Source organism: Chlorocebus sabaeus, chromosome 18 (genome assembly GCF_047675955.1).
Source record: "Chlorocebus sabaeus isolate Y175 chromosome 18, mChlSab1.0.hap1, whole genome shotgun sequence".
NCBI classification, from domain to species: Eukaryota; Metazoa; Chordata; class Mammalia; order Primates; family Cercopithecidae; genus Chlorocebus; species Chlorocebus sabaeus.
The window spans coordinates 64,288,786-64,311,297 of NC_132921.1; the positions used below are offsets into that span (position 1 = coordinate 64,288,786).

Sequence of the window (22,512 nt, forward strand, 5' to 3'; positions counted from 1 at the left end):
TAGCTGACTCTAAAACATTCCAGAGGTATTATTTTACATTTTCGTTCTTTCTATTGAAATAGTCTTGTATATAAAATGCCAAAATGGAAGGTAAAGTAGATAAATGGAGGTGAAGCTATTCCTCCAAAGACAATGGAATCAATCACCTTGCACAGTATTAGCACAAAAGGTGAAAGCATTCCCTTCTAGTCCTCTGGATCTGGATCTTCCTCAAGAGTAAACAGGACAATTTCAGCTTGTTCACATGGGAAAGGGAGCAAAATAAATGGCTTTAAGAGAGGAAAATTTAGAGTGATCCAAGCATCTAGTGAGTAATTTGATAGCTCTGTATATAATTAACCAAGCATAAAAACTGCATTCATTCATTCAAATAAATATTTATTGTATACCTACTATGCGCCAGCCACCATTTAGGCACTGAGGATACAGTAATGAATAGGATAAAAACCTCTGCCCTTATGAGCTTACATTTTAGTAGACAGAAAGAGGAAAACAATGAAGTGAGCAACTTTAAGTCAAATGGTGATAAGTGCTTTGGAGAAAAATCAAGCAGGACAAGGAGAGTTGAAGTACAGTGGAGTAATGGAAAGCGTTTGCTATTTTACAAGGATGGGATGTACTTCACTAATAGTGTTTTGGGCAGAGACCAGAAGGAAGTGAGGGAGGGACTAATGGTGAAAACTTGGGACAGAATGTTCTAGGCAAATTTGAGGTCTTAAAAAGCTTTTGGATTTTGTCTCCAGAGGATTTATTTAATGTGGATGCTTTTAAACTGGAATCATTAGAAGCAAAAAACAGAGCATTGAATGAACAGATTGCAAGATTGGAACAAGAAAGAGAAAAAGAACCGGTTAGTAAACATGTTTACACACTTACTTGAGAGCTCCTTTAGACTTTTGGGTGTCCTTGGATATTAGCTGTCTTTATCAAAATTTTTTAAAAATAGATTAACAAATTAAGCCTCTTAAAAGTTAAATTTTCACATAGTGAACTCCCAATGAAAACATGTTTGGTATCTGTGGAGCCTTATTTTCCCTTGTGGTCTATCAGTCTTAGACTAATGGTGCTCTGAATATGATGAAAGATTCTTACCTGCTTACATAAGACCAAAAGTACTTTTGAATAAAGGCCCTGTATTATATACCTCTAGGGAGCAGTAGTCACAAGAAGCCTTGAGTTTTGGAGATAGTGCAAAAGGAATGGTTAATAAATGGGTTTATATAGTATATTGTATCCTGAGTTTTTCAGATATCTAACTTTATTTTCTGCATTATTAGTGAAGCACTCAAACTGTTGTTGTAAAATACCAGATTTTAAATGTTTGTGCTTTTTCAACTCTAGCCATTGTTTTTTTTCCTATTTCAAACTGACAGTATAGTCCCCTTTTAGTTATTTTGACTCCCTCTAAAAGTGAAAGGAAAACTCAGATCTACCTTTCTCTAAAATAAATTTAAATAATATTGCTTTACTTTAAAATAAAATATGGAATGATTATTGAAAATAACTGAAGTGATATTCTTTTCTCTTAAAGAATCGTCTAGAGTCGTTGAGAAAACTGAAGGCTTCCTTACAAGGAGATGTTCAAAAGTATCAGGCATACATGAGCAATTTGGAGTCTCATTCAGCCATTCTTGACCAGAAATTAAATGGTCTCAATGAGGAAATTGCTAGAGTAGGTAAGCAGAGCTAATGCTGAGAGACTGGGGTGCGAACCCATGTGGGATTTATCACGTGTCAAAACAGCTTTGTTATCCATATCTTTTGTTCTTCTGTGATACATGCCTAGAGCAGGCTACCAAGTTTTCAGTGTGTTTCGTATTTGTTTCCTAAGGCTGCTGTAACAAATGACCACAAGTTTGGAAGGCTTAAAACCACAGAAATGGGCCGGGCGCGGTGGCTCACGCCTGTAATCCCAGCACTTTGGGAGGCCGAGACGGGCGGATCACGAGGTCAGGAGATCGAGACCATCCTGGCTAACACGGTGAAACCCCATCTCTACTAAAAATGCAAAAAATTAGCTGGACGTGATGGCGGGTGCCTATAATCCCTGCTACTCACGAGGCTGAGGCAGAGAATGGCGTGAACTCGGGAGGCGGAGCTTGCAGTGAGCTGAGATCACGCCACCGCACTCCAGCCTGGGCGACTGAGCAAGACTCCGTCTCAAAAAAAAAAAAAAAAACAAACAAAAAAATTCCACAGAAATGTATTCTCGCAGAGTTCTAGAGGCTATTCCAGCAGATCTGCATCCCTCCAATGACTCAGGATCTATTCCTTGCCTCTTGCACCTTTTAGTGGCTGACAGCATTACTGGGCTATGTTCACATCACTCCGATCTCTGCCTCCACCTTCACATTGCCTTCTCTGTGTGTTTGTATTCTACCTGTGTGAAATATCTACCTCTGCCTCTGTCTTATAAGGACGTTTAGGATGAGATTCAGGGCCCACCTGGGTAATAATACAGGGCTATCTCTTTATCTCAAGATACTTAATCACATCTGCAAAGACCCTTTTCCCAAATAAGGTAATTTCACAGTTGCCGGAGACAGAACTTTATATATTTAGGTGGCCATTGTTCAGCCTACTACTCCTGACATGTTTTCAAGCATTTGGCTTTTTGAAGCCAAGAAGGGCCTAACCTAAGAAAACATGCTGCCTGAATATAGAAATATATAAAATATTCTAAACAAATATATACTCTATTCCACTTTGTAATTAATAAACCAGATAAACCAGATTCTTTTGTTTTTTTGAGATGAAGTCTTGTTATTTTGCCCAGGCTGATCTTGAACTCCTGAGTTCAAATAATCCCCCTACTTCAGCCTCCCACGTAGCTGGGACTATAGGTGGGCTCCACCGTGCTTGGCTCTAATAAGCCAGATTCTTGATCTCTGCCTGTCTCAGTCGGCTGCAACTGGCTATCCTCCATCGCTACCGCCTAAGCAGCTGGGCAGCTGAAACTGATTTAAAGCTGCAGGTACTGCAGTTCTTGGGGAAAAGAGCAACTATAGAAAGCTCTTTTATGTCTTGTAAGCTTACTTTCATAAACACAGCAATCTTAATCATAAAATTCTGTAAAACACTGTGGCACATGCAGTTGTTTGAGTCTTCTGCAGTGCCTGAAGGAGAGTAAGGAAAGGTATCTATAAGTCACAGAGCCACTGGGCTATAGTTTTAAAAATAAATTTATTGACAACTGTACTATTCTCCCAGGACTTTGCCTACTTCTGTTTGTTTCTTTGGGGATTTTGCAGGCTGTGTCTGTCCCATGTGGAAGTTGTATACATGGCCCTTAGGATATTTGATTTAACTCTTAGTCTATGGAGTATTGATTGTCAACTCAAGACTAGTAATTACCAGGGTTATTTGCTGAATCTGTTTTTTTTTTTTCCCAAATAACTCTGATTTATATGTATATACACATATATATATATAGGATTTGCTCTAAACCAACTCTTTAAATATATTAACTACTTTACACTTCACCCCAATCATGTACTTTGTTTATTCTCCATGATGACAAAGAAACTTGGACTAAATTATTATTATAACAATTTTTATAATGCAATTAATCAATACTTTTTCTTTTTTTTTTTTTGAGATGTAGTCTTGCTCTGCCACCCAGGCTGCAGTGCAGTGGCACCATCTCGGCTCACTGTAACCTCTGCCTCCTGGGTTCAAATAATTCTCCTGCCTCAGTCTCCCAAGTAGCTGGGATTACAGGCACGTGCCACTATGCCCGGCTAATTTTTTGTATTTTTAGTAGAGACGGTGTTTCACCATGCTGGCCAGGCTGGTCTCAAACTCCTGACCTCGTGATCCGCCCGCCTCAGCCTCCCAAAGTGCTGGGATTGCAGGCGTGAGCCACAGCACCTGGCCTTTAATCAATACTTTCTAATACTAATACTTTGTTTTTCTTGTCAGCGTATAATCAAGAGAACTGTCATACATCCTTCTTGTTCTTGTGAGAACTTTTTCTGACAGCTGCAAACTCAGTAGGTGAGAGAGAAACACTTAATCATTTGCCATTCCAGAGTGATTTAGTTTGAGACATTAATTTTATAACTGTTAATCTAAGATGTTTTTATCCTATGAGTGTTTTAACTTTTTTGATTATGTAAAGCCATTCATGGCTTGAGTGAATGCGACGTATTTAAATTTTATTTTGTTTTTGTTTGGTTTTGTTTGAGAGACAGAGTGTCACTTTGTCACCCAGGCTGGAGTAGAATGACTCAATCTTGGCCCACTGCAACCCCTGCCTCCTGGGTCCAAGCGAGTCTCCTCCCTCAATTTCCCAGGTAACTGGGACTACAGGCATGCGCCACCAGGCCCAGCTAATTTTCATCTTTTTTAGTAGAGACAGGGTTTCACTATATGTTGACCAAGCTGGTCTCAAACTCCTGACTTCAGGTGATCCGCCCGCCTCAGCCTCCCAAAGTGCTGGGGTTACAGGCATAAGCCACCATGCCCAACCATAAATTTTATAGATATTATATGTTGTGGATTTTTTTGTGCGGATGCCGGTGATAAATGCATAAAGTTTGACTTTAACCATGAATTTGCTTTAAGCTCACTGTGCTGCAAATAGGTTGTAACAAACCAATATACCAAAATACCAATCCTCTCCACCTTCAGGATGACTCTCTTGACCCCTTGGTCATCTTCATCCTTTCATCCCAGCCTGCTATAAAAATGCTATCATATTCTATATAGGTCATGAGTCACAGAAGGTTGGAAAACACTATTGGTAAACAGAGAAAGCAAAAACCTAACCAGTTTGGTATAGTTATCACTGAAAATGTCAGTAAAATATGAATAAACTCTGGGGTGTGTGTGTGTGTGTGTGTGTGTGTGTTTTGTTTTGTTTTTTGTTTTTTGTTTTTTTTTTTTTTGGAGCTGGAGTCTCACTCTGTCACCCAGCCTGGAGTGCAATGGCACGATCTCAGCTCACTGCAACCTCTGTCTCCTGGGTTCAAGCAATTCTGCTTCAGCCTCCCAAGTAGCTGGGACCACAGATATGTGCCACCATACCTGGCTAATTTTGTATTTTTAGTAGAGACAGGGTTTCATCATGTTGGCCAGACTGGTCTCGAACTCCTGACCTCAGGTGATCCACCTGCCTCGGCCATAATAAGTCTTATCTCATTTTTTCACATAGTATAAATCATATTCTTATGCAGGACGACATTAAGACCCAGTAGTTCTTAAACAATGTTACCAAATAACCACATATCCCAAAGGCAGACAGTCTTCACAGTCCACTTTTATCTCATTGAAGTTGAAGCTGTTCCTTTACTATATTTTTCCACTTCAATGTGAAGTAGACTGTTAAGGTTTCATTAGTTGTTTAATTATGTGTCCTTTTAAAGAAAAAATGGTTTCGACAATTCTTCTACAATTCACAGTTCTCAGACAGTAACCTTTTTTGTAAATCATATAGTCCAACTATGTTTTGAATAACCAGATGCTCTTTAGTAGATGAAATCTCTCAATGTGACTGTAATAAATAAGCATCTGTATCCTGATTCTTATTTATGGCGTCTCATCATATACATATATCCTGGAACCAAAGTAAGATGATTTTCCTATGGATTTCCTACAATCTACTTAATTGTTTTAAAATCAGAATATTTCTGTCATTTATAATTTCTGTTCGGATGATAATTCTGACCACCACCTTTTTATGACTGCTTGAAGCTAGTTTATTTTATTTTATTTTACTTTATTTTCCCAAGACAGAGTCTCACTCTGTCCCCCAGGCTGGCATGCAGTGGCACGATCTCAGCTCACAGAAGCCTCCGCCTCCTAGATTCAAGTGATTCACGTGCCTCAGCCACCCGAGTAGCTGGGATTACAGGCATGCGCCACCATGCCCAGCTGATTTAGTAGAGACAGGGTTTCGCCATGTTGGCCAGGCTGGTCTCGAACTCCTGACCTCAGGTGATCCAACTGCCTCGGGGCTTCCCAAAGCGCTGGGATTACAGGTGTGAGCCACCGCACCTGGCCACTGAAGCCAGTTTAATCTACTATTACATACTTTTCAAATTTGCTTTAAAGCAGTGACTTAACTAGAAATAACAAATGTACTGGCTTTCTTCTGTAAACTGTTGGTAAGCCCAGGAAGGCAATCCACTACAACTCCAAGCTCTTCACTTATACTTTTCTTTCTCCAGAAAGTTAAAACTACATTCAATGAGCCTTTTCGAAAAAAATCAAAAGTTTTCCTGCTGAACAAAATTTTGGCCATTGTTTCATGGTCCTGAGAAACCTTAGAAAAAAAAAAAAAACACTATATTTTGATGATGGGTTTTCTGTTTGAGAAGAACCAGAATCACTGGGATTAACCAAATATGTGTGACTCAACTGTCATGGCTTAGTTTTTCAGGCAGGTAGCCTGCGCAAGTCACTTCATTTATTATTTGCCATGGCACAATCCCCACTTCTAGGGGACTGTTTTTTCTGTAACAAGAATTTAGAAAGCGATGTTTAACTTTCTGAAATAGACTGCCTTATGTGGTTTAATCTGGGCTTTTCACCTTGTCCAACTGTTCTGTTTATGTAAGCAGCCAGCTGTTTTGGATATTTCCTAACCTTCTTCATGTTTTGTTAGTGAAATTAGAGATCCTTTTTCTAGGAAGGTCAATGGAGTGATCCTCGATATTACAAAAGTTTCATTTTGTTCACATTGTGAGTTTCAAGTGTCATATTCTCTTAAATATTGACACCTTGTGGTATCATGGAGCCTCAGCCTAGAATGTCCTTTGGTCCCATGCAGGGCCATTCAAATGTAGATGCATGCATGAACCCAGAATTCTTAATGACAGTCATTATTTATGAAGCCACATTTTTTTTCATGTAGTACTTTTTGAAAACCATTGCAAGCTAATAGGGAAATAAGTTTCTTAACATAAAACTTTAATTTTACTATCTTCCAGAATGTTATAAACAAATAACATTTGTTTATAACAAATCTTTTATGAAATATTTTATGAAAGATCAAAAAGTATTATCCCAAAAAAAGAGAATATACATATATATGGATATATATGACTTGGAAATTTATATATATATGTAAATGAGACTTGGAAATTTATATATATATGAAGTATATATAAAAACATATGTATATTATATATACACACATCTATATGATTGGGAAATTTAGCTATCTTAGCTCTATTACATGATGGCATCTGTTTCTTTGTAGTAATTGAAGATGCATTAAAAATTTGTTTTTTTCCAACACAGAACTAGAATGTGAAACAATAAAACAGGAGAACACTCGACTACAGAATATTATTGACAACCAGAAGTACTCAGTTGCAGACATTGAGCGAATAAATCATGAAAGAAATGAATTGCAGCAGACTATTAATAAATTAACTAAGGACCTGGAAGCTGAACAACAGAAGTTGTGGAATGAGGAGTTAAAATATGCCAGAGGCAAAGAAGCGGTATGTCATTACCATTTCCAAAGTGGCAAGTCATCATAGCTGACCTTTCTAAAGGTCTGTCCCAATTAAGAAGTCAGTGGGTAAATTGGCTTAAGAGGTAAAACATTAGCATTGGCATTTTAATGAAACACTCATCCCTTTATGTCAATTCAGTAACATCCCAATTTCTCTCAAATTTAAGATAACTTATATTTCATAACTCAACCAAAAAGTAAGCAAAAAAGTCTGAAACTATGAAAATAATGTTCTTAGGTCCTGCTCCTTTTCCTCTGTAGAAGAGGAAATGAGTCCTTCATTCACTACTTAAACATTAAGATTGCACATCTGCTGTGTGTCACGTACGCTGGGCATAGAGGAAATAAAGATAAAACATTGGCTTTCCCCTCAAAAAATTCCAGCTGAGTTTGCATTTACTCCCATGAAATGAGACCTTTAATAGATGTTTGGTGCACAGGGTACCAAATTTAGTGTACATAGTGTGGGGAGATGGCTGAGAGGTTTTTAGAAGAGAATTTCTTAAAGAGGGAAAAACAACTGAATTGGGAAGTATAGGGAAGGGTTAGCATGGCACAGGTAGGGGATTTGCCAAAGAACTGTGTATGGGAAAGTTCAGAGATAAAACAGTCTGATGTGTAAGTTTTTCATACAGCTGGAGCTTCATAGCAAGTGGGACAGAGCAAGAGATGAGAATCAAGAGATAAGAATAGACCAGAGGATGAGGAGTCTTTTCTTGTTTAGAAGATTGGACTTTATCCAGAAAGCTCTAAGAAGGCCTTAACATTTTTAAACAGACATGGTTACGTCTTAGAAAGATCTTATTTCTGATAATGTGAAAATCTGTGGCAGCAACCTAATAAGAAATTACTATCATTCTCTAAAAGATAGTAAGGATCCGGGCTGGGTGCAGTGGCACACGCCTGTAATCCTAGCACTTTAGGAGGCCGAGGCAGGTGGATCATCAGAAGTTATGAGTTCGAGACCAGCCTGGCCAACATGGCAAAACCCCGTCTTTACTAAAAATACAAAAAGAAACCAGGTGTGGTGGCACGTGCCTGTAATCCCAGCTACTTGGGAGGCTGAAGCAGAGAATCACTTGAACCCAGGAGGTGGAAGTTGCAGTGAGCCAAGATCGTACTATTGCACTCCAGCCTGGGCAAAAATAGCAAAACTCTGTCTCAAAAAAAAAAAAAGAGTTAAAGATAGTAAAAATTCAAAGAAGTAAGTAGATTCTGACAACTTAGGAGGTGGAGTGAATGAGATTTGATGAAAGAGGGAGTAAGTGGTTGCCCTGTCTGGCTTGGGTAATTGGGCAGGTGTCACTCACTCGGGGAGAGAAGAGAAGGAAGAAGTTGTTAGACAGGAACGGGGATGGATGTATTATATCCATGTCTAAGTGAAAATAGGTAATAGGCTGTTATATATTTGGATCTGGGCCTTGGCATGAGAGAAGCCAATTATTCAACTTAATTTCAATGTTATGGGTAATACATTACCAATTTGGCCAACATTTAATGTATAAGTAATAAGCCCAAATTTTAATGTATAAGTAATATTGCTTTTGAGATCTAATGCATTTTTGGAAACTGCAAATTAGTTAAGCAAGTTCCATTGTGTCCTCTTACCGTTGCATTCCTTCACTCAAATTGATTTTTATGGATGAGTAATAACAATGAGAAACGAAGTATGCGTTTAATGGAGGAAGCAGATTAAAAACAAATTGCCTAGACTCTGCAAATTCATTTATTCAATCAAATATTAAGTATCTACTATATGCCAAGCACTGTTCTAGGTGCTGAGGATAGAGCTGCTTTCATGGAACTTATATTCAGGAAATGGAGATGAACCAATATATGTCAGGTAGTGATCATTGCTATGAAGAAAAATAGAACAAAATAAGCATTTAGAAGAATTAGGGGGCTATATTAGGAGACAGCCTTTCTGCTGACCTTATTTGAACAGAGCCCTGAAGGAAGAAGGAAGGAGAGCAGGAAATGTGAAATATGTTACTAAAATATTTTTATCAATAGAGTTAAAATAACATTTTCAGACATAAATGATTACCTTCTACTTATTTTGGATACATGAAATGTTTTAATTTGTGCATTGACAAAACTAAGGTTGTTTGTTTTACATGTTTCATAATTTCTTTATCTGGCACTTCAAAAAGTAAATTTTAGTTAATACCTAAATATAGACTCTTATTCCAAGCTGTCAGGTAAATGAAAGATACTAGTACATTACACACCAATTGATAGTCTTAATTATTCTGTAAATTTAAGTGTTACTAAAACCTTATCTTCTTTGTATATTTTAAAACTGCTAGTCTTACTACTAAAGATTACTGAATTACTAAACTACTAAAAATAGGTGTAATATGTTTTGTATAAAATTGCAGAAATGCCAATTGAGGCCAGGCGCGGTGGCTCAAGCCTGTAATCCCAGCACTTTGGGAGGCTGAGGCAGGCAGATCACGAGGTCAGGAGATGGAGACCATCCTGGCTAACCTGGTGAAACCCTGTCTCTACTAAAAAATACAAAAAAAAACTAGCCGAGCAAGGTGGCGGGCGCCTGTAGTCCCAGCTACTCGAGAGGCTGAGGCAGAGAATGGCCTAAACCCGGGAGGCGGAGCTTGCAGTGAGCTGAGATCCGGCCACTACACTCCAGCCTAGGCGACAGAGCAAGACTCCGTCTCAAAAAAAAAAAAAAAAGCAGAAATGCCAATTGAAAAAAACATATGGAATGGGGCTGCTTTAACATTTCTTTTTGTGTTCTCTTCTTACAGATTGAAACACAATTAGCAGAGTATCACAAATTGGCTAGAAAATTAAAACTTATTCCTAAAGGTGCTGAGAATTCCAAAGGTTATGATTTTGAAATTAAGTTTAATCCCGAGGCTGGTGCCAACTGCCTTGTCAAATACAGGGCTCAAGTTTATGTAAGTAATGATGACTACTTTTAAGATTTTTTAATTCTATGATTGATATCTCTAGAGTTTGAACTTTGGCATGTTCATAACCCAGTACTAAACAAAGGAATAAAACACTGAAGCTGTATCTTCTTTCTTCTTGATCATAGAAATCTTCAACTATCCAGTAAAAAAAATTGATTACATGTAAAATAGATACCAGTACTATAAAGACAGAGGGCCTAACCCTTATTGTCAAGTTGCTAATGATCCCCCCAGAGGAGAAAGACATCAAATGCTATATATGTGCTTCATTAGAAATCTTTACAAGTGGTAACGAAAAGATCAGTTCTTCCCATGTAGCAAAAAAGACTCTGGAGATGGTAACCGTGGAATGAAATCTTGAAAGATGAGACATTTATGGGAATGGTCTGTAGAAAGAATTCCAGGCACAAGGGCACACATGAAGGCATAAAATGTGTTAGAGTACTAAGAACACTGGTAATCGACAAGGAGAAATTCGTGCCTAATTTTAAAATATGGCCAAGGCAGTAATTTGGGGAAGAAAATTTTTAAATAGCTCTATTGTAACTTGTCAGTTATTTATAGATTTTAGTATTTGAGTTGCCCCTAAAAATGCCAATTTTCAAAATACTTCAGTTTTTAATAGAAGAATATTAAAGTCAAAAGCTATACATTTTTCCCTTGAGAATTATTCATTTAATAAGTATTTATTAAGTGCATAATATGTTCCAGACCAGGTACGTGTTAGAGATAAACTATCAAGAAACATACATCCCTCCTTTCCCAGAGATAACAATTTGTGAATGGACAGACACTGACTAAATCAAGCTATATTCATTTTCAATAGAAAAAATACATCCAGTAAACATTTAGTCTATTAGTAATCTATCTATAGATAGGCAGGCAGAGTTTGCTCAACACTGTTTTGAGTAGTTTGACATGGCTGATGCAAGAAAATAATTACATGAATCACATTCTTGTAGAAAAGATTACACAATGCAAAAAGAAGAATGAATATGCTCAAGGAGAAATTTTGCTTTCATCTCTAGAAATAGTTTTACATAATAATAGAAAAATAAAATAGAATCAATAAGGTACAAAGCCAAGTGTTATAAGTAGTACTTGGTGAAAAGTTCTTTAACAGATTAAAGAGGCCAGGCACGGTGGCTCAGGCCTATAATCCCAGCACTTTAGGAGGCCAAGGTGGGCAGATCATGAGGTCAGGAGTTCGAGAGCAGCCTGGCCAATATGGTGAAACCCCATCTCTACTAAAAATACAAAAATTAGCCATGCGTGGTGGCACGCACCTGTAGTCCCAGCTACTTGGGAGACTGAGGCAGAGGAATCGCTTGAACCAGAAGGCAGAGGTTACAGTGAGCCAAGATCACGCCACTACACTCCAGCCTGGGCAGCAGAGTGAGATTCCATCTCAAAAAAAAAAGAAAACAGAGAGAAAGAGAGATTAAAGAGGCCATTGCATCTTTTGAAAGGAGCAGGCCAAAATTAAAACTCAGCAGTAACTTCAAAAGACCTACTTAAAACATAATGGTATATGAGTTTTTCTTTCAGCATAATGAAATGTTTTGGAACTAGAGGTGATGTGATGGTTACTGTATTAAATGCCACTGAATTACACACTATAATTTTATGTTAAACTTTATGTTTATTTTATGTTGTATGTTTAATTTTATGTTAACATCATTTTAACCTAAATATTTCAGTTTAACCATTTTAAAGTGTGAATTTCACCTCAATTTTAAAAAATGACAAGCAATGAAGTGCTGTGTTAAAGTCAGTGGAACAGAATAAACATAAGAAATACAAGTAGAGAATCCTAAAACTAAACAGTTGAGAAGGATTAAGAGAAATTGATACTTCTGGATAACATAGCATAAAAATACAACCTACATATAAATTCTTTTCAAAAAAAATACTGCAGTAAACTAAGTGTACTTGTAAAATGTTTAAATAATAGCAATGAATTTCCAGGATAGATGAGCAAATCTTGAATTTTGCAAGTATTCAAAACAAAAGCAGGTTATAGTCTACACTTAACAGAAATTTGATTAAAAACTAGCTTTGTTTTCTATTTGACAGTATATTAGATTTTAAATGTTATAGGTTCACTTTTTCTCCAAAAGTGACTCCTCCTATCACAGTGTGTGGATGCCTCAGGACAGATATTTTGTAATTAAATGTTATATGTCACCCACATTCCTATGTATTTTATAGGTACCTCTTAAGGAACTCCTGAACGAAACTGAAGAAGAAATTAATAAAGCTCGAAATAAAAAAATGGGTTTGGAGGATACTTTAGAACAAGTAAGTAATAAAACATAAAAAGTCATAAAAAGCAAAACTTAGATTTTAAAACCTAAAATTAAATGTTATTTGTAGTTTCTGATTGCTAAGGAAGTAATTTTTTAATAAAACTATGAAAAAATGAGAATTGAGTATACCCTCGACAGAAATATTTGAAGTAATTTATTAAGACATTTAAACATCCTAGACTTCACATATCACATATGATGGAGTGAGATGGAACTAAGTAAATTTTCCTTTTTTTAATAGAGAAGTGCCTCTAACTTGAGATAATTTAGTATTTTTATACTAAAAGAGGTTTCAGGTGGCTACCTTGAAAGTAGGCAAGTATAATTACGGGGTTAGAGGCTAATTAGCTGTGATAGATTAAGAGGTTTCTTTTTACCAAGTTTTTGCATTCTGGATCATGGAATTTCAGGAGAACTCAAATTCCTTTCGAAGTCTGTTTCCAAAAGTGAATTTCAGGTAGTCTCTGCTTCTGAGATCCTGAATATCACCTATGTCCCTGAAAAGGAAAATTCTATTATTGTATTTAGTAACCTTTAAAGTAAACATTGTTAGTTAAGAAAATTTAAGCTACTTCTCAAATGCACACACAAAGGGTTTCATTTATAAGACACCAAGCAGTTAAAGGAAACCCCTTGTTAATTCAGCTCTTCAGGAACTACTATGATCTGGCTAATAGACTTCAAGATATAAAATGAAATTTTACGTTTTCTCAGAAGAGAAGTTTATTTATTTTTTCTCATCTGGAAACAAAACCTATAGCATTTCACAAATAATTATGCTGGCAACTCACAGAAAGACATTTTTCCAATGTTAATAAATTCTATCAAGACTTTGTTTGTATTAGAATTTTTACATTCTCAGAAAAATAGAAAAATTTGTAGCATTAGGTAAGTGAAGAGTTTCATCACCTCATACTATGACTGTAATTTGAAGTTTCTAAAATATCTGTGGAGAAAAGATGAGGAATTTGGACTGCTCCCTGGGAATGGTGATGATTTGCAGTGAAGTCTTCCTTTAGCCTGCTTCATTTTGATTTCTGGTTTTTGTTGGAATGGGTGCTAAAACCTGGAGATTCTCAAAAGGTATGAATTCCAAACAACAGGAACTTCATGTCCAAAACATCTTTCAGACTGACTTGAAGTTTTTAAAGGCTATAGATGGGGGAAAGTTATAAAATGCCTACTATAGACTAGGCCCCATGTTAGTGTCCTAAAGATAAATACATCCTTCAGGCACTCCCATTTAGAGAAAAAGGCTGACATAGGTACAGTTATGCTCATCCGATTTTTAGGTTTACAAAACCCTTTGGGCTACAGGAAAACATAGCTTAGAGGGGATGCACATACCCATCTGCCAAAGATAAGACACCTGGGCGTTCTTGATTTCTTTCCTGAAAATGTTGGGAGACTTAAACCAATGTATAGTAGAACTAGAGGGAAGGAAACAGGTTTAGGAAATGTTAAGGAGGTAGAACCCAAGGATTTCGTGGCTGAATGTGCAAGCTTGAGGAGAAAGAAATATCAACATGACCTCCATATTTTTGATGTGGGCAACTGAGTGGATCATAGTGCTATTAACCTAGAGGAGGAAAACTGAGAGCAGGGTGTGGTGGGGACTGTGTTGGAGATGTTGAGCTTGCTGTCTGTGGGATATCCAGGAGGAAGCAGAAGCTATAGATTCAGAGTGTAAGAAGGAGATCAGGGCTGAAAATACAGATTTGAGGGTCATTAGAGCGTATGTAATAGTTGAAGCCATATATGTGGATGAATGTGGAGGGGAAAGTGACAGAGGATTGAATCCTAAACAGTAACAATATTTAAGAGACTGGCAAAGGAAGGAAATTCTGGGAAAAACTCTTAGAAAAAGTAGACAAAGTTAGTTGGAAAACAACAGAAGAGAATATGCTTATATGTATATGTAATATATATAAGCCAAAGTAGGGAAAACTTTTCAAGAAGGGAGAGATCAGTAATGTCATACAGAGACTAACAACTAAAATTGTTTTTCCTATTGGACAAATAGTTTAACTAAGTTAAGGTGGGATGGGGTAAAACGCAACTGGAAATAATAAAGGTTATAGAGAAATTAATAAATTAGAGTAACGAAACATTTAACCTGAAAAGTATTGTAAAATAATTGCCAAGACCATTTAAGAAAAAGCAGGAAAATATAAAATGAGAAATGGCTTATAGCAATGGTAGAAATCTATTTGAATTATGAAGTAATATAGTATAAACAGAAATTTATATTTAAAATTTTTTGATGAAATGGATTATAACCTGAACAATAGAAATCCCAAGAAAGTCAAAATATGTAAGTAACCAGAAACTAAAGTAAAAAAAATAAAAATTTGCTCTTCAAAAGACTCCAATAATGGATCATTTCACAGGTCAGTGTTTTCAAATACTGAGGACTGGCTGATTTCTGTGACGTGTAAATTATCATAGAGCATAAAGAGACCGAATTCATGTAGGCCTCATGCCACAACATGACAAAGAGATCACAAAAAGAAGAAATTAATCTAATCACACTTGTGCATATGAATGTAAATAAAGGCTAAAGTTAAATATTTGAAACTGAAATTTATGCAGCAAATATTTTTTGAGTGCTTATATGCCTAGTACCGTAATAGATGGTGATACTAGTACAGTGTGGCATCTGCCTTTGTGAACTTCATTTTAAGTGGGAAGATGGGCATGAAAACAATTTCTTCTCTCATAACTTTTTGTAATGTGAATACAGTGCACTATGGATTCTCATAATACACTTAAGTACAGGCTCCTGAGAGAAGTGATAGCTGAGCTGAGTTGTGAATAAAAGTAGGAGTTGGCCAATGGATACACCAAAGGATGCTCGTGCTCATCCACATGCATGCACATACACATTCTACAGCATGGACCGGGCGTGGTGGCTCACGCCTGTAATCCTAGCACTTTGGGAGGCCAAGGTGGGTGGATTGCTTGAGCTCAGGAGGTCAAGACCAGCCAGGCAACATGGCAAAACCCGGCTGCTACAAAAAATATAAAAATTAGCTGGGTGTAGTGGTGTGCACCTGTAGTCCCAACTACTCGAGGCTGAGGTGGGAGGATTGCTTGAGTCCTGGAGGTGGAGGCTGCAGTGAGCTGAGATTGTGCCACTGCACTCCAGCCTAGGTGACAAAGTGAGACCCCTTCTCCAAACAGAAAAAACAAAGAGCACAGCATATTAATAAATTACCATGAGTGTAAGTGAGATAAGGGAGAAGCCTGGAGAGACAAGAACCTAATTATGAAGGGGCTTGCTTACTGGTTGAATTTTTTTTATTCTATAGGCAATAGAGATCATTGAAGATTTTTAAGTAAGGAAATAACAATAATTATTGTTATTTTAGTAATTTCACACTGTTGGCCTTTTGAAGAATAGATTAGAGGTGCATGAGACTAGACCATGCAATTAAGAGACCTATCAATATCCTGTACAGTGAATAATAAATTGTAGGGACCCAAAGCAAGGCTATTACAGTAAAGATGGAGAAAGGAGATTTAAAGATGGAGACAACAGTTTGGTTGTCCATTTGTATGTGAAGGTCAAGAAAGAAATCGAGAATGCCCAGGTGTCTTATTTTTGGCAAATGGGTATGTGGTGATTGATAGAGAATGTAAAAGAGAAGAGTATAGAAGAGAGAATTGTAGGTTGGGATATGCTGAGTTTCAGGTCTCTGGGGCATCAAAGTGGAGAACGTCCAGTAGGTAACTGGAGCCGGGCTGTGTGTGTGTGTGTGTGTGTGTGTGTGTGTGTGTGTGTGTATGTGTGTGTGTGTGTATATATATATATATATATATATATATATATGAAATGTGTACTTTGGGAATCAGAAAAATAGGTTTAAGTAATTGATGCAGCTTTAGTACTGCTGACATGGAAAGTGGAAGCTGCTCGGAGATGAGTAAACATGGTTTTGACCAACCATGAGGATCAGTGGAAGTTCTGGTTGAGTATCTGTTGGTGTTATTACAGGTGAATTTAAAACAACTTGTTTAACTTGTTAGTTACTGCAGATAAAACATACCTTTAGAGAAAGTTCTTGGTGTTAGATCTGGTTTTGAGTTCTGGGCCTATGCTAGTTGTATGTGTCACTAACCTGTGTTTTAGCAAATAACAATAGCTTCACTAAATTTTAACCCCTAGATTTTTTTTAATTTCATATGTGTGTAGAATTATCCTTTTTAAAAAAAGTCAGCTATTTATACATTTTACTATTTTATGTTTCCTGCAGGAAACAGTTTCCTCTTGGTATAGCTGAAGAACATTCTCTATTAATTGCTGACATCAACTGGTATCAGCACTTGCCAACAGGAAATGAACTTGAAAAACACTTTTTTCTTTCAGTTTTGGTTTCAACTGATCTTAAAGTTCGAGCTTTAACAAGATTAAATGTGGTTACCTTATTACTTTTTGAAGGAAAGCATGACTATAATAGCAAACATCTAATAAAATTAATACAAACAATTCTTTTTTAACATTTTAGAAAATGAACATAAAAATGAAAAGCTAAATAACTATGGTAGATATAGTCTAAATAAAGCTAGATTTCAAATCCAGAGGCAAAAATTATTTATATATGAATAAAGTAATATAGCAATATTAATAATATATGTAATATATATGAGAGCTTAAAAAGCACTCGCACAACAACTAGTGGAAAATCAGATATTAACATCCTTAACTTTGAGGTTTCTTTGAAATTAATTTCTCTTTGGAGAATAATAAAATTTTTGGACAAATGATAAGTGAGAGTCCAAAAGGACTAGAAGAAATAACATTGTTCGGTTAGTTGATTGATAATATAAAAACTCTGTAACTTGTTAAAATAACTTTGATGTATAGTTATGATTTCTCAACCAAAGTTTTATTTCCCCAGTTGAATGCAATGATAACAGAAAGTAAGAGAAGTGTGAGAACTCTGAAAGAAGAAGTTCAAAAGCTGGATGATCTTTACCAACAAAAAATTAAGGTAAGAACTTTGCTACCGTTTGTGTAGGTTATCCAAAGCTATGTCATGATTGCTTGATGAGTCGTATATTCTGACATCAAAACCAAAATCTTTAAGCTATATACATCCTATAACTTGTATCTTGGGTTAGTTTTCTCTGCCAAAGTTTATGGTAAGGAGTCATTTTACTTTGTTCTTTAAAGGACATTTTTCTGGATTAGAGCTATTTTACCATAGAACACTTTTACTGTTCCTTTATCTGATATTTTATACTTGCATATGTGACTCAATATCCTTGCAAAACTAAGCAGAATCTCTCCTACCTTTTTATAGAGATTTAGTGTTATGTACTGCTAAAGCCTGAACCCCAATAAGGTCTTTTGAATATGTAGTTGCCTGCCAAGATTCATTGTAAATTGACTATCCTGGTCACATTCCAAAGACCGTTTACATGCAATCTAGAAGGTGGGTAAAATAAAAAGACTGACTCTCCACCATTCTACTGTCTGACCAGCATTTTAAAATATTCAGATGACTCTATTTATTACCACTTACATAATTCATGTGAAAATTTTAACTATGCCAATATTTTTTACTTATGTCAACGAAGTATTAGGAACTGAAAACTTTTCTCTTGGCTTGTATTATATTTAGGACCTATTTGTTTTCTTAAGCAGTGTGAAATGTTTAGAAAATACACCACATAATATAATCTAAATGTGAAATGTAAGACATTGGTAATCATTTTTATTTTTTCACACACCCTCTATGACAATGCTTGAGTTTACTCTGTGATGCACTTAAATGAAAGGCTTTATGATACTTCATCTTCACAAACCTTAGAAATGATGAATTTGGGCTACTTTGCCTGTGCATAGTTAATACATCTGTGAAATAAGGACCTACATAAGGCCTCCTTGAAGCTCTTGAGAAAAAAATCTTAATTAAAATATTATAAAATTTCCTGTTGTTCAAACTGGAAAATACTGCTGAATGAATCCTATGCAAGCTTTTTGAAAAGGTCACATTTGGTAAATACTTCCAACTCACCAAAAAACTAAAAAACTTCACTTCCTAAATTCTAGCCAGTTGACCTTGGCACCCTAAAAACTGAACCAATTTTATTTAGTTTCTGCATCTTTGAGAATAAAATGACTTTTAATTTTTTAAAGGAAAGAGTATTTTTTGTTCATAATATAAATGCTCATTACAAACAATAGAGACTCAAGAGAGAAAAGTATAAAATGGGAACTGAAATGTACCTTGTAGTCTACCATAATGCCATCACTAGAAACAATGGTTAAAGTTTAGGGAATGTCTTCCAGATATACAAACATATACTTTTTTAATGGTACCAAATTATGCAGTTTTTCATAATCTGTCTTTCTCAGGAAAAGATATCATGGATATCTTTTCATATAAACGTAGAGAGAGCAATCCTTCTATTGTGTTTTTATTTTACATATATACATAAGTATGTATATAACTTATTTAGCTAGCCCCTTATTAATTTTTTCCCTAAATTTTCAACTGACAAATAATGTTGCTGTGAATATCTTTGTATATCTTTACCTATTTTTCCATTCCTTCCCTTTGATAAATTTCTGAAGCAGAACCATTGAGTTAAAGGTTATATATATTTTAAATTTTAATAAATATTTTCAAATTTAAAAAAAATAAAATCACTTTTTTTTTTTTTTTTGAGACAGTGTCTCTCTCTGTCACCTAGGCTGGAATGCAGTGGCACAGTCTGAGCTCACTGCAACCTCCATCTCCTGGGTTCAAGCGATTCTCAAGCCTCAGCTTCCTGAGTAACTAGGATTACAGGCGCATGCCACCATGCCCAACTAATTTTTGTATTTTTAGTAGAGATGGGGTCTCACCCTGCTGGCCAGGCTGGTCTCAAACTCTTGACCTCAAGTGGTCTTCCCACCTCGACCTCCCAAAGTGCTGGGATGCCAGGCATGAGCCACCACGCCCAGCCGCATTTGTTTTTATAATACAGAATTCCCAAAGGAGCGCTTTCAAGTCTCTTGCATGTAAAATAGTAAGCATCTTGAGAATACAAATGATGCAAACTGATTTTACTTAAGTGCTTTTTATAATTGTTTTAAATCCACCTAGAGTATACAGAATGTGAATATCAAGAAACCCATAACTATGACTTTATCCTGATAGGAAGCAGAGGAAGAGGATGAAAAATGTGCCAGTGAGCTTGAGTCCTTGGAGAAACACAAGCACCTGCTAGAAAGTACTGTTAACCAGGGGCTCAGTGAAGCTATGAATGAATTAGATGCTGTTCAGCGGGAGTAAGTTTATATCACCAAGATTTATACATTTCTTTTCAGATTCTTAATTTAACAGTTCTATAAAAGTCGATCTATTTTTATTTGCTTTAATTTATAGTATACAGGTATTTAGGATGGAAAGAATGGTATATAGAACTTAAGTACAACTGCTTATAACCTGAGAACTTTCCCTATCAACAGATACGTTCTGTTAGTATTACAGTTACTGTCTACCAAGAAATCATTAATCTTTAGATCTAGTTAATACATGGCTTTTAATCCCTGAAAACAACATAAAAAATTTTAAATCAATTCAAATAAATTTGGCTATTTGTTAGTGAATTTTAATAAAATTCCACTAAGCTTTAATAAACTCCACTGAGCTCATGTTTTTATTTCCTAGAAATTATGTATATTATATAATAAAATGTAATTACACTATAAATTATAGTCAGTCTACTGTAACACAACATATGCCTTCTAAATAGTTACCATACTATGCAAAATCATGCCATAAAAATCACAGGATCTATGGGAAAACTGATATTGAGGCACAGCATTAAAAAATTTCATCAGTAGTCAGGCTCGGTGGCACACACCTGTAGTCCCAGCTACTCGCAAGACCGAGACAGGAGAATCACTTGAGCATAGAAGTTCAAGGCCATCCTGGGCAACATAGCAAGACTCCATCTCTAAAAAACATTAAAAACCCCATCAGTGACACATGTAAACAAAAGATAAGAATCAAACAAAAATGTTAGCACAATGATACACATATTTAATGGTTAAGAAATACATAATGCTACGATCAATATGAGACCCTTCGTATTAAAAAGACCTCTAGTTTGATTTGAGAAACGGGCATTCAGAAGGCGACAGACTGAGTTACTGTAAAGGGTAGAAAGTGGGTTATCTGAAGTGGGATGGAAACTGCACCATCAGTAGTGGATGCATGTGGCTCATTACATATGCAGTGCCCTGAGTGGCTAGTGTACATTTGATGTATGTGCTTACGTTTGTGTATTCCTTTGCATGCGGATTCAGCTGGGTGCAGTTTTCTGCATTCACCAAGTATTTCTCAGGGAAGAAATTGGCATAAGCAAACATGAAATTTGCCAAATTATGCTCTTATTTCCAAAAAACATAACAGAACTGCCTACCTATATATTTTGTTGTAATTCTTAGAAGTATTTTATAATCAAATTGTACATTGTCAGGATCTCCTCCTTCTCAGTTTCCCTTACAATTTTAAAAACTTACATAGGAAAAATTTTAGCCACACTATATAACTACAACTACAAACAGTGGCATCCTTTCTTTAAATAATATTCTGTCTCTGTGTATATAATGCTCTTGTGCAACTTATATAAAATCAATATACTGAACAGTTAATCCATAGGCTTTGTGTACATTTATGTAAAATATACATTTTTTAAGTCTTAAGTTGCCCTCAAATAACTGAAAAATTTCCTACTTTCAGACTGCAAGTACAAGCCATGTGAAAGTCATTTCTCTTCACTTCTTTATTTGTAGGCCAAGAGTGGAAAATTCAGTTGAGGTTTATTTGGCCTGCAATTTTATTGGTTTGAATTTGAATTTGAATTCCTACAAGTGAGACTTCCAGTCCCCCATTTGCAAATTGCTCAGAAAGCATTTGAGTTTACAATCCCTTTGGAGACTCACAACCCTTCGCTCCAAAACTTTAGACGTTAAAACATGAAGTTTTGGCACTCTTTTGTTTTGTTGCTTGCAAAGAATCTTTGCAAATGTTTATATTTCTCTTTTAATGATTGATAGTAGGACCTCTACAGATTATACATATAGCATGCAGCACACAAATCCATCACAGTTTGGTTTTATTGAATGTGGAAATGGGAAGTGAGCTAACTAGAACTGATGTATTCATTTTTTTCCTGGACAACTTAAACAAGTGTTTTTGTTCTGCAGATACCAACTAGTTGTGCAAACCACGACTGAAGAAAGACGAAAAGTGGGAAATAACTTACAACGTCTGTTAGAGATGGTTGCTACACATGTCGGGTCTGTAGAGGTAAGTGTGTGATGGTCTTTCCTACATTCCAAGAAAGGTTTTTAAAAGTTTGATATATTTCTGCTTTCTTCCATAGAAACTGAATGATGAATTTTATTTCTATTTAAAGTATGATCTAGCAAAAATTTCTCAGAGTGATCTTGTCTAGTGGTATGGCAACATGATGCAGGGGACATTTGTGCATTTTATTTTATTTATTCATTTATTTATTTTTATTTATTTTTTGAGACAGAGTTTCACTCTCGTCTCCCAGGCTAGAGTCCAATGGCATGGTCTTGACTCACTCCAACCTCCACCTTTCAGGTTCAAGTGATTCTCCTGTCTCAGCCTCCCAAGTAGCTGGAATTACAGGATCCTGTCACCACGCCCAGCTAAGTTTTGTATTTTTAGTAGAGACAGGGTTTCACCATGTTGGCCAGGCTGGTCTCAAATTCCTGACCTCAGGCGATTCACCCTTCTCCGCCTCCCAAAGTGCTAGGATTACAGACTTG

General features: G+C 36.1%; 1 protein-coding gene and 1 pseudogene across 2 annotated transcripts in view; one reads left to right on the top strand and one right to left on the bottom strand.

The window, feature by feature from the left end:
- Positions 1 to 22,512, top strand: part of NDC80 (NDC80 kinetochore complex component) — a 46,586-nt gene that overhangs the window by 18,991 nt on the left and 5,083 nt on the right. For both annotated transcript variants that reach the window (XM_007974508.3, XM_073006434.1), the window contains exons 9-16: positions 744 to 850; positions 1,532 to 1,676; positions 7,246 to 7,451; positions 10,234 to 10,386; positions 12,613 to 12,702; positions 17,612 to 17,704; positions 19,862 to 19,992; positions 21,919 to 22,021. In XM_007974508.3, coding sequence (XP_007972699.1) covers positions 744 to 850; positions 1,532 to 1,676; positions 7,246 to 7,451; positions 10,234 to 10,386; positions 12,613 to 12,702; positions 17,612 to 17,704; positions 19,862 to 19,992; positions 21,919 to 22,021 — 1,028 coding nt within the window. The remainder of the gene's footprint in view (positions 1 to 743; positions 851 to 1,531; positions 1,677 to 7,245; positions 7,452 to 10,233; positions 10,387 to 12,612; positions 12,703 to 17,611; positions 17,705 to 19,861; positions 19,993 to 21,918; positions 22,022 to 22,512) is intronic.
- Positions 5,526 to 6,825, bottom strand: LOC140708972 (KATNB1-like protein 1 pseudogene; annotated as a pseudogene).